Raw genomic sequence first — 15,965 nt, 5'->3', positions numbered from 1 at the left:
TTTCCGGAGCTGGGGACCGAGCCCAGGGCCTTGCGCTTCCTAGGCAAGCGCTCTACCACTGAGCTAAATCCCCAACCCCCGCTATTTATTTCTTTAAGTGCATATATACCACAGTACACATTTGGAGGCAAGAGGACGACTGGGGGAAGTAGGTTCTCTCCTTCCACTGTGAGGGTTTGGGGAGTCAAATGCAGGTGGTCAGACTTAGTAAGCATCTGTACCTACTGATCCATCCTGCTGGCCTTAAAAAATGTTTTTATTGTAGTTTTGTTTATATAATAAAGCATCTCAAAGTATTTTAAAATGCAGTGAATACCTACAAAGATAGCTCTAAGCTTCTAGGGCCTGAAAAAGATAAATCTGCATTGTTATTAGTAAGTGTGATGGATAATTTCACTGCATTTATTCTTTTTTTATATTTGTTGTCAAATAAAGGTTCCTCCTCGGGCAGAAGAAATCACCATTCCAGCTGATGTCACCCCTGAAAGAGTTCCAACACACATTGTTGATTATTCAGGTAATGGGCAGCCTTTGGTGGGTGAAGGAGGCTCCGAGGTTAATATAATAGCCCTGAAATAAACCTCACTGAGCTTTTAAAAATGTTTACGATCATGTCCTCCTCTTGCAGAGGATCCGAGTCCATTCCCCAGCACCCACGTCAGGGTCACACCTCCTGTGACTCCAGCCTCAGGGTTCTCCTGTGCCTCTGGCCACCACAGACACATGGAACATGCATGTACCAAACAGACATACATATCCAAAAAAGAGTGAGAAAGTTCTGAATTTTAGAACTTGTTGAAGGGCTGGGGATGTAGCTCATTTACACAGTGTTTGCCTAGCCTGATAGTGAGCTCCAAGATCACACACATGTGTATATTATGATTTGTTGAACTCTTTAATTTCTCAACCTTTGTTACAAAGAAATGAATTAAAAATGGTCAGCTTGAGAGCTGAGGAGATTGCTCAGTAATTAAAATACTTGCTGAACCTGTGAGCAGATCCTTGGTACCCAAGTGAAAGGCTGGGCACTGTGGCTGTAACAGCAGCAGTCTTGGGCAGACCAGAGCCAGGAACACCCCAGAGCTCACTAGCCAGCCAGTCGAGCCAGTGTGTAATCTGCAGATTCACCAACAAGACCAGTCTGGAAACAGTGAGACGATAGAGGAAGATTCCCAACATCATTATCACACAGGTGAACATGCATGTGAACAAACACACAGCTGTGTACACACGTATACACCACATAAACACAGAGGTCAACTTATTATTTCTGATCATTGTAAAACTATACATGTTACTGATTTATTTATTTATTTATTTAGTATATGTGTGGGTATGAGTATGCTACAGTATGTGTGAAAGTCAGAGGACACCTTGCTGGATTTCAGTCTCTCCTTTCACTATGTGGGTTCTGGGAATCGAACTCAGGCATGGCAGCAAGAGCCCTTATCAACTGAGGCATCTTACCAGTCCAGAAAGGGAGTTTTGCTTTCTTCATTGTCAAGCTCCAGCTTTGCCTCGGGGCCTTTTTGTTACTACTCCTACCTACTGTGCTGATAGTGTCCAGACCCTGTAGTCTTGGACTCTGTGTCACAATTCTTGTCTGGGCTTCTGGCTCTGAAACTCTGTCTCCTTTCTTGAGTTGTTGATCTCTTTGCCTGACCTTTTTTCAACTCTGGATCCGATTCTGGCCTAGCTTTTTGGCACGAGTCCACTGTGCTTCTGTGCTGGAATCGTCCTCTTGAGTCAGCTTCCCTGCTAATCAGCTTCCTTATCATAGGTCAGCCTTTCTTTCAGTGCACTAGCCTCAGTTTGGATCCTGCCTGGAACTTCACTGCGTCACTTTGAAGATTTATTGATTTTTATGAGTATGTATGTATGCCTGAAGGTATATAAATGTATTATGTTCATGCCTCATAGCCATGGAGGTCAGAATAGGGTATAGGATCCCCTGAACCTGGAGTTATAGATAGTTCTGTGCCGCTGTGGGACTGCTGGGAACCATCTGTGTCAATTTTGTTAGGTGGAAATTACATAGATTTTTTTTTGATAGCTTGACGATTAGTTATGAAAGACTTTAAATACAAAACACTGGCTTTTGTCATTTGTAGAAGCAGAACAGAGTGATGAACAACTTCATCAAGAAATATCACAGGTATGTGTAAAAAGGACATCTTGTGTGCATGTGTGTGTGTCAGTGCATGTGTATCTGTGTGTCTGTGTGTCCGCGTGTCCGCTCATGTGAACAGTGGTAATCCTATGAGTTTATCTTTTTAGTTCTTTTACCAAGAATATGCTTTTTCTGAGGGCCAGTTGGGTAGTGACCTTGTCTTGGCCTTGAGTTCCTGGTGTGGTTGAGGTGTGTCTGTCCCTCTCTTTCCACTTGTTGAGCGCTCAGTGTGCGTGCCACCATCCCTGCTTCCAGGAGTTCTCAGTTGGCACTTGAGTACGTCTCGTTTGCTCTGCTTCTTTAGGGATACTTTTTTCTTCTAGGTAGGTTTTTCTTTTTCAAGAATTTCCCCCTTTGGCTTAAAAATTTTAGTATTTGATAATTAAATGCTGTTGTATATATTTTATTTCAAAGTGCCACTAATTTCTTACTCTTTCTTCTAGGCTAATGTCATCTGCATAGTTTATGCTGTTAACAACAAACATTCTATTGATAAGGTATATTTACATTTTCTCTCTGTTTAAACTCAATGTGTTACCATTTACTTACTTATTTTTAGGCATGTTCTTACTATGTGCCTTAACTTGGTCTGGATTTGTCATATAAACCAGGCTGCAAACCTCTTGTCTCAAGGTTTTGGGGTTTGTTCGTGTTTATTTGTTTGTTTTAGACAGGGTCTCACGGCGTAACCTTGGTTGTCCTGGAACTTGCTCTGTAGACCACGCTGGCCTTGAACTCACAGAGATCCATTTGCCTCTGCTTCTCAAATGCTGCTACTAAGGTGTGAGCCACCCCTGCACAGCTTCGTCTTTGTTTACAGCAGGGTCTTGCTCTGTACCCAGCCTGATGGAACCCATGATCCCTGCTCAGCCTGGGTTTGCAAACCTGCCCCCTGTGTACCCTTAATAGGGCAAACCTGGTCAAAGCTGGTTCTCCAGTGAGACTTTTAAGGACTCTGAACAAAATAATAGAGGAGACGTCTCAGAGGCTGCTCTGATCCATGACTCCATTTCAGTTCTAAAGGATCTAAAGCCCTCTTCTGGCTTTGGCACTAGGCATGCTCATAGTGTCTAGACATATGTTTAGACAGAACACTCGTAATCATAAAATAATTTTAAAAGAACAGTATGCTCTTTCTCTCTCTCTCTCTTTTTTTTTTTTTGTTCACCCTTCCCCTTTTTTCTTTTCTCTTTTTTTCTTTTTAAAGAAGGAATCTCACTATGTAGCCCTGGCTAGTCTGGAACTTGATATGTAGACCAATATGTATCAGGCCTCTGTCTCGGCCTCCTGAGTGCTGGGATTAAAAATTTGCAGCTTTTTAAAGAAGACCTGCATCATGTCTTCACTCCTATTTAATTTTATTTTAGGTAACAAGCCGATGGATTCCTCTCATAAATGAAAGAACAGACAAAGACAGCAGGTATTTTTTTTGTTGTTGTTCAAACGTACAGAAAAGATCTAAGAGACAGTAACAAACACAATTGTAAAGTCTTTACTTAGGTCTACCAGTTATTAACATGCCCCATATGCATGTGTGTGTGTGTGTGTGTGTGTACATATGTTAGAGGGCAGCTTGCAGGATTTGGGGCTGGAGTGGTTAAGAACACTTGTTGTCCCTTTTCTTTTTTTTTTTTTTTTTTTAAGAATTATTTATTTTTATTTATACGAATACACTGTCACTGTCTTCAGACACATGAGAAGAGGGCATGGGATCCCATTGTAGATGGTTGTGAGCCACCGTGTGGTTGCTGAGAATTGAACTCAGGACCTCTGGAGGACCTCCTAACCACTGAGCCATCTCTCCAGCCTTTTGTTTTTTCGCACTTGTGGTTTAAAATGACCCAGATTGTATTCCCACCATTCATATGGGGCTCACTATCTCCTCAGACACCAGCATGAGTGCGGTACATTGATAAACATACGGGGAAAACACTCATACACATAAAATCTTAAAATCTATTCAGAGGTAGTGGAGCTGTGTGAGTTTGAGGCCAACCTGGTCTACAAAGTGAGTTCAGGACAGCCAGGCTACACAGAAAATTCTGTCTTGTAAAACCAAAATCAAACCAAAATAATAATAATAATAATAATAATAATAATAATAATAATAATAATAATAATAATAATAGGTTTAGTTGTCTTGTTTTGTTGTTTTGGTTCCAGGAAGGAACTGAGACTTGCTGATAACGTGCCTCTTCCTGCTGAGCCATGTCTACATTGGCTTTATTAGTCTCCCTCTTCACCTACCTCCATAGACCACAGACTTTTTTGAGGGCAGGAGTGATTAGAAACAGTAGATGTGAGAGCAAAGCCGAAAATAGCTCTGACGCTGTAATGGTTACTGATAGATAGCTGACTGCTGCCTGAATCTATTTGGAGTCCATCTTTGCCTGTATTGTGTGCCCCCTTTCGAGTTGCTTCTTTAATGAGGTGTGGAATTGTTGATTGCTCATTTTGTGTGCACTAGACAGAGCATAGGACTTGGAAAATGTTGAGCAACCTTTCAGATCTGGTTTGCCCACTTAAGAACTTAAGGCTCTGACTTAATTTGACTCTCTAGTTTCCTCATCTGTAATAGGAATAAATATCTATCCTGAATGCATATGGCTGCAGCGAGAATTGAATTAGATAGCTCGTATATAAATTCTCTAGAATGCCCTGTAAATCTCCATTTAGAAGTTCATGCAAGGAGGCTCTGTGTAGTTCTTTGGAAGATACAATGAGAAGGGGAAATGCAAGACAACACACTCAGTAATTTCCTAAGTAGAGTGATAGTTCTCTGCATAAATGCTTTCAGTTTAAGTCATATGAAAGTATTTCCTTCCAGTATTTAGCTGGACAAAAATTTTTTTATTATTCTCTCTCTCTCTCCCTTCCTTCCTCCCTCCCTCCCTCTCTCTCTCTCTCTCTCTCTCTCTCTCTCTCTCTCTCTCTTTCTTTCTTTCTTTCTTTTTATTTTGTGACAGGATCTCACTATGTATTCTTGGCTGGCTTGGAACTCACATAACTCCACCTGCCTCTAACTCCCAAGTGCTGGATTAAAGGTGTATGCCTCTGGTGCCTTCTTGCCCAGCCTTCAATCTTCACTCTTTCTTTTTCTTTTCTTTGAGACGGGTTCTTTGAGACTAGGCTGACCTCAAACTCATAAATGTCTGTCTGCCCCCGAGTGCTGGGGTTAGAGGCTTATGACACACTCCCAGCATTCCAGTCTTCTTTTTAAAACTGGTTCACTTATTTGTTCTTCCTTGTTTATGTGTCTGTGAGAAGTTTGATGTTAGTGTGCATGCTGCCAGAGGTTGAGGGAGGCATCAGGTCCTCTGTAAGTGGAGCTGTAATTGTTGGTGAGCCATGTGGTTGCTGGGAACCAAGCACAGGTCCTCTGGAAGAGCAGCAGGCACTCTTAACCATTGAGCTTCCAGTTCAGCCCCCATTAAATCTTTTTAAGTGTTAGGAAAATCTTGTTTTAAGTATTAATTATATACATCTGGCCCTTTGCTCAAGTTTTCAGGATATTTTTTTAGCATTTTTGTTCTTTATTCTCTAGAAATCTGATGCCCCTGTCTAACTCTTTTGTGGAAGGGAAACTAACTTACTTGGCCTGGAAGCTCTGTGGTGACTCTTCATTGTTTCTTAGACTTTGTGGTGACAAAGTGGAAAGAAGAGAATGACTCAGCTCTTAAGTGCTATAGCCTTTTGTCATTTGTGGTGATTTAAATTAATTAAAATGAAATAACAAAAGCCTATACATTCCTCTGATCCACTTACCCACATTTCAGAAGCACCGGTGGCAGGTGGTTCTGGTAGCAGCACACTAAAGATCATCCTCACTTCAGGACCTATTGGCACATGCTCTGGACCTCAGCAGGTGATTCTGTGAGTTTGCAGCCAGCCTGGTGTAGGGAGTTCTAGGATATCCAGGATTATTTAGAAAGACCCTGTCTCAAAAAACAAGCAAGGTCATCATCATAGAATGTTGTGTTAGACAGTGGAGCCTTAAAGGCCGTAGCAGCTACATGCTCTCGGTGCTTTCTCCTGGGGCTGTTTCTAGGAGGGCCTCTCTGGAGAGGAGAGCATACTTTGGCCAGCATCTCTGAAGAACCAATTTATGCCAATGTTTTTAGAACTTTGGCTTTGCTGTCACTAAAATACTATGACTACTTTGTGGACCTTATTTATTTACTTAAATTTTATTTTAGAGCACAAAATCTCACTATATTTTCCCAGGCTGTTCTTAAAATTGTAATCTTCCTGCTCCTACCTCCAGGTAGCTAGGATGAAAGGTGTACACCACTGCACCCTGCTTGGTGACCTTTATAGCTGTGTGGAAATGTTTTTCTGCACTTGAGGCTGTAACATGTGTGGTGTGGTGATGGATGGGCTTGTTCTTAACTTTTGCATTTTCCTTTCTTGAAGCACATATGCACACTTAGTTTCCTGAACATTGATTTTTCCCAAGTTGCTGTACTTTTTTTTTTTTCTTTTTTTTTTTTCGGAGCTGGGGACCGAACCCAGTGCCTTGCGCTTGCTAGGCAAGCGCTCTACCACTGAGCTAAATTCCCAACCCTCCAGTAACTTCTTTCCCAAACCTCATCTGTGGATTATTTTTGGCACATACCTCTTCTTCCTTAGGACTCTTCTTATATCAGTATCACATAGCCAGAGAGTTTCAAAAGCACTAGATGCTTTCATTTTAGCCTGGCACTTTAGAACTGATAAACTTCGACTTCTGCTTAGAAATGGTTTTGTTTCATTTTGGTTTTGTTTTGTTTTAAATAAACTACTGTGTTTTCTAATTCTTCCTAATCTTGTTAGGAGTCTGCTCTTGGGCAACATAAGCAATATAAATCATACCGAGGTAAAGCTGTTAAAGTAAATGCTGCGGGAGTTTGTGTTGGGAGTTTGGAGTCTAGTAAAGTGATTTGTTTTGTTCCAAGATGTCCTTTAGGACTCACATGTAACAGTCTCCACCACTCTGTGTCTTTGATAACCCATTTAGATTTCCCGTAGGCCGCTCAGATTTCACTTACTTAAAACAAGATCTTTAACTTTTCTATCTGCTCTGTCTCTGAGAATGTGTTTTGCTCTCTTATTTGTTTACTGCATATGTATATGTGCAGAGCCCCCACAGGTCAGAAGAGGGTGTCAGATCTCCTAGAACTGGAGGCAGAGACAGTTGTGAATTGCCATGTAAATGCTAGGAAATGAATCAGATCCTCTACAAGAACAAGTGCTTTTAACCATTGAACCATTGCTGTAGCCCCTAAGCTATCATATTTTTAAAAAGTTTCTAGGCCAATGAGGTAGTTCTATTGCTAAAGGCACTTGCCAGCAATTCTGATGGCATAATGATCCCCAGAATCCACATGGAAAAAAGAACTGACTCTTAAACGTTGTCCTCTGAACACACACATACACCCCACACACACACACACAGAGAGAGAGAGAGAGAGAGAGAGAGAGAGAGAGAGAGAGACAGACAGACAGACAGACAGACAGACAGACAGACACAGACAGACAGAGACAGACAGAGAGACAGAGACAGACAGACAGAGACAGAAAGAGAGACAGAGAGAGACAGAGAAACAGACACAGAAATGTAGTACAGAAAGATTTTAAAAAGCCTTTTTATTTCTTTTACTATTTTCTTTTTCTCTTTTTTGTCCCAGGATATTCTGGGATACACAGAGAAATCCTACCTTGAAAAACAAACACACACATACACACAAACCCTAAAATCATCTTAGAACTGGATCACTTGGCTCTTTCTCTTCTCATTGCCTCCCACATCCTCTTAAATCTGCAGTCAGGCTCTAGCCTCAGCATAATCTTTGTATCCTCTGTGTGTGTGTGTGTATGTGTGTGTGTGTGTGTGTGTGTGTGTGTGTAAAATAGGCTTAGTCTGCCCACCATGGCCAGTCCACTTCCTATCATAATGCTCCTTTCCCTGGGCATGCAAAGGTTTTTTTCACCTTCTTGTACCATGTCATTTTGGGAGACTAATACTTACTACATTTCTTGCAGAGTCTGGTAGTCTTGGGAACATTTACCATATTTGTGACAGTTAAGGGTTAAGGCTTTTTCTATTTTTCTTTTTGTTTTGTTTTTTTTTTTTTTTTTTTTGATAGGGTTTCCCTGTCTTGGCTGTCCTGGAACTTTATCTGTAGACTAGGTTGGCCTTGAACTCACAGAGTTCACCTCTATTTCTGGAGTGTGTTCTAAGACTGTTTCTCAGTGAAAGAATGCACCCATAAAACAGAGAGAGAATAGTGCATTGGATCTGTCACCCAGCTTCAACAGTTAATTCAGGACCAGTCTTGTCTATTTGTCCCGTCAGGACCATTTTAAAGCAAATAGATATATCAGATTGTAAATACTTCACTATATATCTCTGAATAGCAGATGATGTTTAAAAGTATTGATCAGTGCTAGGATGATAGTTACGCAGTTCAGAGCAATGGCTGCTCTTCCAGTAGATCCAGGTTTGAGTTAGAGCATACACATGATGGCTGACAACTCTCTGTAATTCTAGTTCTTGGGATCCAATACCTCCTTCTAACTTCTTTGGGTGCCAGACATGCACGTGGTGCACATACATATGTGCAGGCAAAGCACTCATACATGTGAGAAACTAAAACAAAACAAAAATTTAACTTTTGAGTTCAATGGTATCAGATACATTAAAAATAGTAATAATAAAGGCAATGGTTAGATCAGACCTTGCCTTACTTGTAACTCTTCATTAGCTTCTTGTTTATACTAATGATGAAGCCTACATTCCTTATCACAGCTTAGAAGCCCTCGTAGGTCTGGCCTTTCTTTCTCAGTCTGACCCATCTCTACCTTCTCCTTGTCCATCCATTCTTCCGTACCTTCCTGTTCTCTGAGCCCACCACGGTGGCCATGCTCTCTCTTCCCAGCCAGTTCTCTCTGCTCTCCATGTGGCAGATCCATGTTGCCCTTCAATGCTTGGCTCAAATGCCACCCACAGCAGAGAAGTTTTATGAGCATCTCTCTCCCATTCATTTGTTTGTGTCTCCCTGTTCTGTTCCTCCATGGCATGCTGTGCATTTTCTAGTTTTCACTCTTAGAATGAGAGGGATATTTTTTGTTTGTTTAGTTGGTTTTTTGAGACAGGGCTCCTCTCTGTAGCCCTGGCTGTCCTGAAACTTCCTCTGTAGATCAGAGAGACTTAGAGATCCACCTGCATCTGCCTTCAAAGTGCTGGGATTAAAGGCATGTGCTTCCACCATCTAGCTTTAAATTTTATTTTTAATAATTTATTTATTCTTGTGTCCATTGGTATTTTGTCTGCATGTATGTCTGTTTGAGAGTGTCAGATTCCTCTAGAACTGGAGTTACAGACAGTTTGAACTATCATGTGGGTGCTGAGAATTGTACCCAGGTCCTCTGGAAGTGTAGCCAGTGCTCTTACCCATCTTTCCACCCTCCCCACCACTCTTCTTAAATTTATATACATTGGTGTTTGTCTGTGGGAGAGTGTTGGATGTCCTAGAACTAGAGTTACAGTTTGAACTGCCATGTGGGCCCTGGGAGTTGAACTCAGGTCCTCTGGAATAGCAGCTAGTGCTCTTAACCACTGATCTGTCTCTCCACCTGAGGGACTCTTTCTTAAGGTCTTTAGTACTTAGAAGAGTGTGGCTTGAAACAGATATTCTCTCTAAATCCGAGCTGACTGACTGAATGAACCTACTATCTGGGGGCCGAAGCTTGACCTTACTTTAGGAAAGTTCTGATGGGAATTTAAATAGAATGGGTAATGATGTAAGTTATAATACAGATCTAACTCTTTTGTTTTCTTGATTGCATTAATGCTCTATTCATTTCAGGCTGCCTTTGATATTGGTTGGGAACAAATCTGACCTGGTGGAGTATAGTAGTATGGAGACCATCCTTCCAATTATGAACCAATATACAGAAATAGAAACCTGTGTGGAGGTATGGCTCGTGCTTTAGTTTGGAAATGTGTTGGGGGATGATCTGTAATTGGAGACTTTGAATGGGAGGGGAGATTATAGGGGATGGAATAAATTTTCTGTTTGTTGTGAAGTCATATAAATCAAATAAAACAGAGAACTTAAGAGTTTTTCCTCTTAAACTCTATGGAGATCTTGGTACTGTCGACAGAGGCAAATGTGTTTTTCAGTTTCTTCAAGGAATCTTACTCTTACCTTATATTGGCTTTCTTCCTTCCCACCCCCACCCCACTAAAGCTGAGTTGTAGCAAAAAAAATAAAATAACCAAGGAAAACTCCTGAGAGTGGGAAAGGTTCCAAAGGAGGAATATCCTATGCTAACATTTTTAAATTGTTTTTGGCTATCATAATTGATTTTAGAACATAAAATTAATTAAATTTTTTTTTATTTTTTAGTGTTCAGCAAAAAACCTAAAGAATATATCAGAGCTGTTCTATTATGCACAGAAAGCTGTTCTTCATCCTACAGGGCCTTTGTACTGCCCAGAGGAGAAAGAGGTAACCCTAGGCTGTGTTGTGGGCCTGAATGATACAGGAATTCTAGTATGGAAGTGGGTTTTAGTAATGTTTAGCATTTTATAAAAATGAGGTTGCTGAAATGTGGTTGTGTTGCTCATTAAGTTGCTAAATTGTTTGTTCCAGCTCAGTGAGACACTGACATTGTAGTGTCACTGACGCACAGACCCTGCAGACTAAGAAAACAACCTAGACTTTGTTTAAGGTGTACGTACGTTACAGCTGTAAAATATGTGAACTTGTCAGTTCTCTCTTTCCACTGTTTGGGCCCCACCCACACTGGCAGGCTTGATTCTAAGTTTTTTTACTCACTAATCCATCTTGCCAACAGAAATGAGGGTAGCAGTTTTGTTTTTGTGTTGTTGTTGCTTCGTATTCTGTCAGTAATTGATCTCGGGGCCTTGTGCTTAGTAAGCCAGTGTGCTACGTGCTACGTGTCTTTTGCTGTGGGTACATGGGATGCAAGTCAAATATACTCTTTCATAGCTAAGAAGTATAATAATTCTATTGAGAAGTACCCAGAATTTAACAGAATTTTGCTATAAACTTAAAACTGATTTTTTAGGTGTGTAACAGACATTTAATTAAGTGATTATATGTCTGATTAAGATATTACATCTGGGGTTGGGGATTTAGCTCAGTGGTAGAGCGCTTGCCTAGGGCTTAAGGCCCTGGGTTGGTCCCCAGCTCGGAAAAAAAAAAAAAAAAAAAAAAAAAAAAAAGATATTACATCTGTGGAGATCTTATCTACGTAGATTGTACTATCTACAAAGGAAAATGTGTTTAGTTTCTTCAAGAAATCTTTTATCTTATTGGCTTTCTTCCTCCGCACCCCCACCCCATGCACGTGTGTGTGTGTGTGTGTGTGTGTGTGTGTGTGTGTGTGTGTGTGTGTGAGTGAGTGTGTGTGTGTATTTTGAAGGTTATGCACCTCTTAACTCCAGTGCCTTTCATCCCCCGGAGAGACCCTGTAGCCATTAGCAAACACCCTGACCTCTTTGCTCCTGGCAGCTGCTGGTATATTTTGTTCTGGACACTCCTGTCAGTAGAATCATCAATGAGTAGCTTTTATTTTTCTCTTCTTTCACCAGCTCCATGTGTTCAAAGTTCGCTCATGCTGTAGTATATATTAGTATTTCATTTCTTCTAGTTAAATTAAATTTCATCATTAAAGTAACCACTCTCATTACTGCTGGCTGGCTGCTGGCTGTAATGTTAGATTGTTCACATGCAAGCTTTTTTCTTTTTGGTTTATTTGAGACTGAATTTCTGTCTTTAGGCATCCCTGGCTGTCCTAGAACTCACTTAGTAGACTAGGCTGGCCTCAAACTCAAAATTCGCCACCTCTGTCTCCAGAGTGCTGGGATTAATGGCTTATGCCGCCACCACCCAGCCCGAGTCTTTTGCTTTGTTTGGTTTGATTTTTTTTTTTTTTTTTTCCGGAGCTGGGGACCGAAACCAGGGCCTTGCGCTCGATTGGCAAGTGCTCTACCGCTGAGCTAAATCCCCAACCCCTTGGTTTGATTTTTAATTTTTAGATTTACTTAGTTAGGGTTTCTGTTGCTGCAATAAAACACCAAAACAAAAAACAAGTTGGGGAGGAAAGGGGTTATTCAGTTTACACTTGCACATTGCTGTTCATCACTAAAGGAAATCAGGACTGGAACTCACACAGGGGCAGGAACCTGGAGGCAGGAGCTGATGCAGAGGCCATGGAGGGTGCTGCTTGCTATCTTGCTTTAAATTGTTCAGCCTGCTTTCTTATAGAACCTAGGATCTAGGATCGAGCCAAGGGATGGTACTACCCATAATGGACCAAGCCGTTCCTCACTAGTCAGTAATTAAGACAGCTCCTTCACCTGGATCTTGGACCGTCTCAGTTGAGGCCCTTCCTTTCTGAGGACTGTAGCCTGTACACTTACTATTTATGTGTGTGAATATTTTGCCTGCATATGTGTATGTGTACATGTGTATACCTAGAGCTGGAGAAGGTAAGGAGAGGATCTCAGAGCCTTTGTAATTAGAGGAGCAGATGGTTGTGAGCTACTGTGTGGGTGCTGGAAATCAAACCTGGGTGCTCTGCAAAAACAGCGCGTGCTCTTAACCGCTGAGCTAATTTTCCAACCCTGAGGGTTTTTTTTTTTCCTTTGTTTTTTGAGACATGTAGTTCTGCCTGTCCTAGAACTCAAATTTGTAGACCAGACTGGCCACAAAGTGCTGGGATTGAAGATGTGCACCAAATACCCAGCCTAAGGTGTTATTTTTAAGAAATAAAATTTGGGGTTATTTAGCTCAGTGGTAGGCGCTTGCCTAGGAAGAAGGCCCTGGGTTCGGTCCCCAGCTCCGAAAAAAAGAACCAAAAAAAAAAAAAAAAAAAATTTGAAGAGCATTTCTGTTTTCCAGAAGTCCTTAGTTTGGTTCCTAGTGCCCACATTGTTTGTCCTTTTCAGGCCTCCACACATATGTGGCCTGTAGACAGGCAGACAGACAGATAGACAGATACGAATGCACACACACACACACATACACACACGCAACCACACACTCATACACATATACAGGCACACAGGCACATAGGCACACAGTAGTTATTAAATTGAGACCCATTAGCCAAACTTGGCCAATTCTTAATTTTGTACAATCTTTGAGCTATAAATATATTTCGTGTGTTTTTTATTTTTGAAGAAAATCAAAGGAATCGTGTTTTGTGATATATAAAAACCATAATACATTCAGATTGTGTACCAGCCATCTTTGTTTATGTCTATGGCGGCCATCGGCAGTTTGAGCAGTGCTGTTTAGTTCTGTCTGGCCTCACTGCTGCCTAGTGCACCAGTGACTGTACAGTGTGCTGTGACAGTTCCCAAATGCCACACCCCATCCCAGTACAAGACAAGCAGCAAGGAGATTTCAGTAGCAAAGCTACAGTCCCCACATTGCTTTTTAAGCTTTGATGCAATCCCAAGAGAATTTCAGAATCTCCCAGTCCATCTAACACTGTAGTTAATTTTCTCTTAACCTCTGACTAGAGCTGTTGAGTCTGCAGTGCAGTCACATCCTCAAAAGGCAGATGCCATGGGTGGAGTCTAACACCTCTCTATAGATGCTGCCCAAGGGATGGATTTTCCTAACTAAAATCACATTTGTGGGGCTGGTGAGATTTCTCACTGTGTAAAGGCCCTTGCCACTAAGCCTTCACTTGCGTTCACTCCCTGGGACATACATGGTGAAAGGAGAGAACCAACTTTTAAGGCTTGTCCTCTGACCTCCACGCATGTGCACAGTCATGTCCCCTCCACCAATAAAGAAATAAAGATAGTAATAACAATAAAAACCACAACATAATGCTCAGCCAACCAGGTATGGAGGCACATACTTTAAATCCCAGGACTTTAAGGCAGAGACAGAAGGATCTGACTTTGAGACCAGCTTGGTCTACAGAGTAAGTTCTAGGACAGAAAGGACTAACAGAGACAGGCCCTGTCAAAAAAAAAAAAAAAAAAAGAAAAAAAGAAAAAGAAAGAACAAACGAATGAAAGAATGAGTGAATGAAAGAGAAAAAAAAAGAAGCAAACCAAAAACCATACATGTTTTGTATCAGTATTTGGCAGTGTAGATATGTATAAAACAAAACAAAAAACCCAAGCTCTTTTAAGAGGGGATGTTATTCCTGGTTTATGATTCTGTTAGTTTTTCAAACTTATCCTTAATCTAGTGTTTCCTAGATTTATCTCACCAAAGTTAGCTGGTTAGAAATGCATTTTTGTCCCAGTCCAGCTAGGTGCTATATTTTATCCGCCTAGGAAATTCAGAAAATGCTTTTCAGTTGTAGGGATTTGCCTCTGAGGTCTTTACCCCAGTGTTGCATTGTCTTCCCTCGTGTCTTCTGAACTCTTTCTTTCATGGTTGCTCTGCTCCTAGGCCTATTATTAGTTGTGCTAATCTGATGATCTGCACTGCCCTCCCCCTAGTCCCTTAGTAAAGCCTGGACATCACACCATCTGCTACTCAGGTCTTAGGTGTGTCTAAGTAATTAATAAAACAGCATACAATTTCAACTTTTATATATTGTTTTTTATGTGTACAGGCTTTCAGTCTAAGCTTACACTAGAATTTTATGACCTTGAATTCCTGAGTTTTGAGAGCTTGCCTTAAAGTGTAGTAATAGTACCATGCCCATGACTTTAATCCCAGTACTCTGGAGACAGAGGCAGGTTGTCTACAGAGGAAGTTCCAGGACAACCAGGGCTATGCAGAGAAACCCTGTCTTGAAAAACAAACAACAAAAATCAACTAACCAAATAAATAAAACAAAAATAATAGTAATCTGATGAAATATAAGTAATGATGTGTTTTTCATCCAAGTCAGAAATTGTTAGGAAACTTAAGTGCTCTAAGGTGTTATCTTTCTTTTTTTCTTTTCTTTTTTTTCGGAGCTGGGGACCAAACCCAGGGCCTTGCGCTTGCTAGGCAAGCGCTCTACCACTGAGCTAAATCCCCAACCGCTCTAAGGTGTTATCTTAATAGGGGTTTTTTTCCTTGGGGGATAGGGCAAGGTCTTACTTAGTAGCCACAGATGGAAATTCTGTTTCATCTGTCATTCTAACTACTGCTATTTTTGGAAATATTTAGATTATTAAATGACTGTGTGTGTGTGTGTGTGTGTGTGTGTGTGTGTGTGTGTGTGTGTATGTCTGAATGTCAGGTATAGTGTTATGTGTATATGTGTATGCACATATATCTTGAGGCAGGGGTGGACATTGGGTGTTTTCCTCAACTGTGTTCCACCTTAGTTTTTTTTTTTTTTTTCTTTTTTTCGGAGCTGGGGACTGAACCCAGGGCCTTGCGCTTCCTAGGCAAGCGCTCTACCACTGAGCTAAATCCCCAACCCCCACCTTAGTTTTTGAAGCAGAGTCTCTCACTAAACCTGAAGCGTGCCATTTCGGCTACACTGGCTAGCCAGTGATTTCCGAGGCTCTCCTGCCTCTGTCTTCCCAGCACTAGAATTATAGGCTCCAGTCCCAGTGCCAGGCCTTTACCCACCTGCTGGGATTGAACTCAGAACCTCATTCTTTCACAGAAGGACAACAAAATATAACAATGTAATCTCTTTTCCTTTTTTAAAGATTTATTTATTTTATGTATGTGAGTACACTGTAGCTGTCTTCAAACACACCAGAAGAGGGCATCAGATCTCATTACAGATGGTTGTAAGCCACCATGTGGTTGCTGGGAATTGAACTCAGGTCCTCTGGAAGAGTAGTCAGTGCTCTTAACCACTGAGC

The 15,965-nt window shown here is 41.2% G+C and overlaps 1 protein-coding gene across 4 annotated transcripts in view; it reads left to right on the top strand.

The window, feature by feature from the left end:
* Rhot1 (ras homolog family member T1) overlaps positions 1-15,965 on the top strand; it is a 67,630-nt gene that overhangs the window by 18,738 nt on the left and 32,927 nt on the right. For all 4 annotated transcript variants that reach the window (XM_032911698.1, XM_032911696.1, XM_032911697.1 and 1 more), the window contains exons 3-8: positions 436-517; positions 2,112-2,155; positions 2,614-2,667; positions 3,538-3,590; positions 10,018-10,126; positions 10,561-10,662. In XM_032911698.1, coding sequence (XP_032767589.1) covers positions 436-517; positions 2,112-2,155; positions 2,614-2,667; positions 3,538-3,590; positions 10,018-10,126; positions 10,561-10,662 — 444 coding nt within the window. The remainder of the gene's footprint in view (positions 1-435; positions 518-2,111; positions 2,156-2,613; positions 2,668-3,537; positions 3,591-10,017; positions 10,127-10,560; positions 10,663-15,965) is intronic.

This window comes from Rattus rattus, chromosome 9 (genome assembly GCF_011064425.1).
Source record: "Rattus rattus isolate New Zealand chromosome 9, Rrattus_CSIRO_v1, whole genome shotgun sequence".
In the NCBI taxonomy this organism is placed as follows: domain Eukaryota; kingdom Metazoa; phylum Chordata; class Mammalia; order Rodentia; family Muridae; genus Rattus; species Rattus rattus.
The sequence above is the reverse complement of the archived record's forward strand: the minus strand, read 5'-3'. Positions and strand labels throughout refer to the sequence as shown.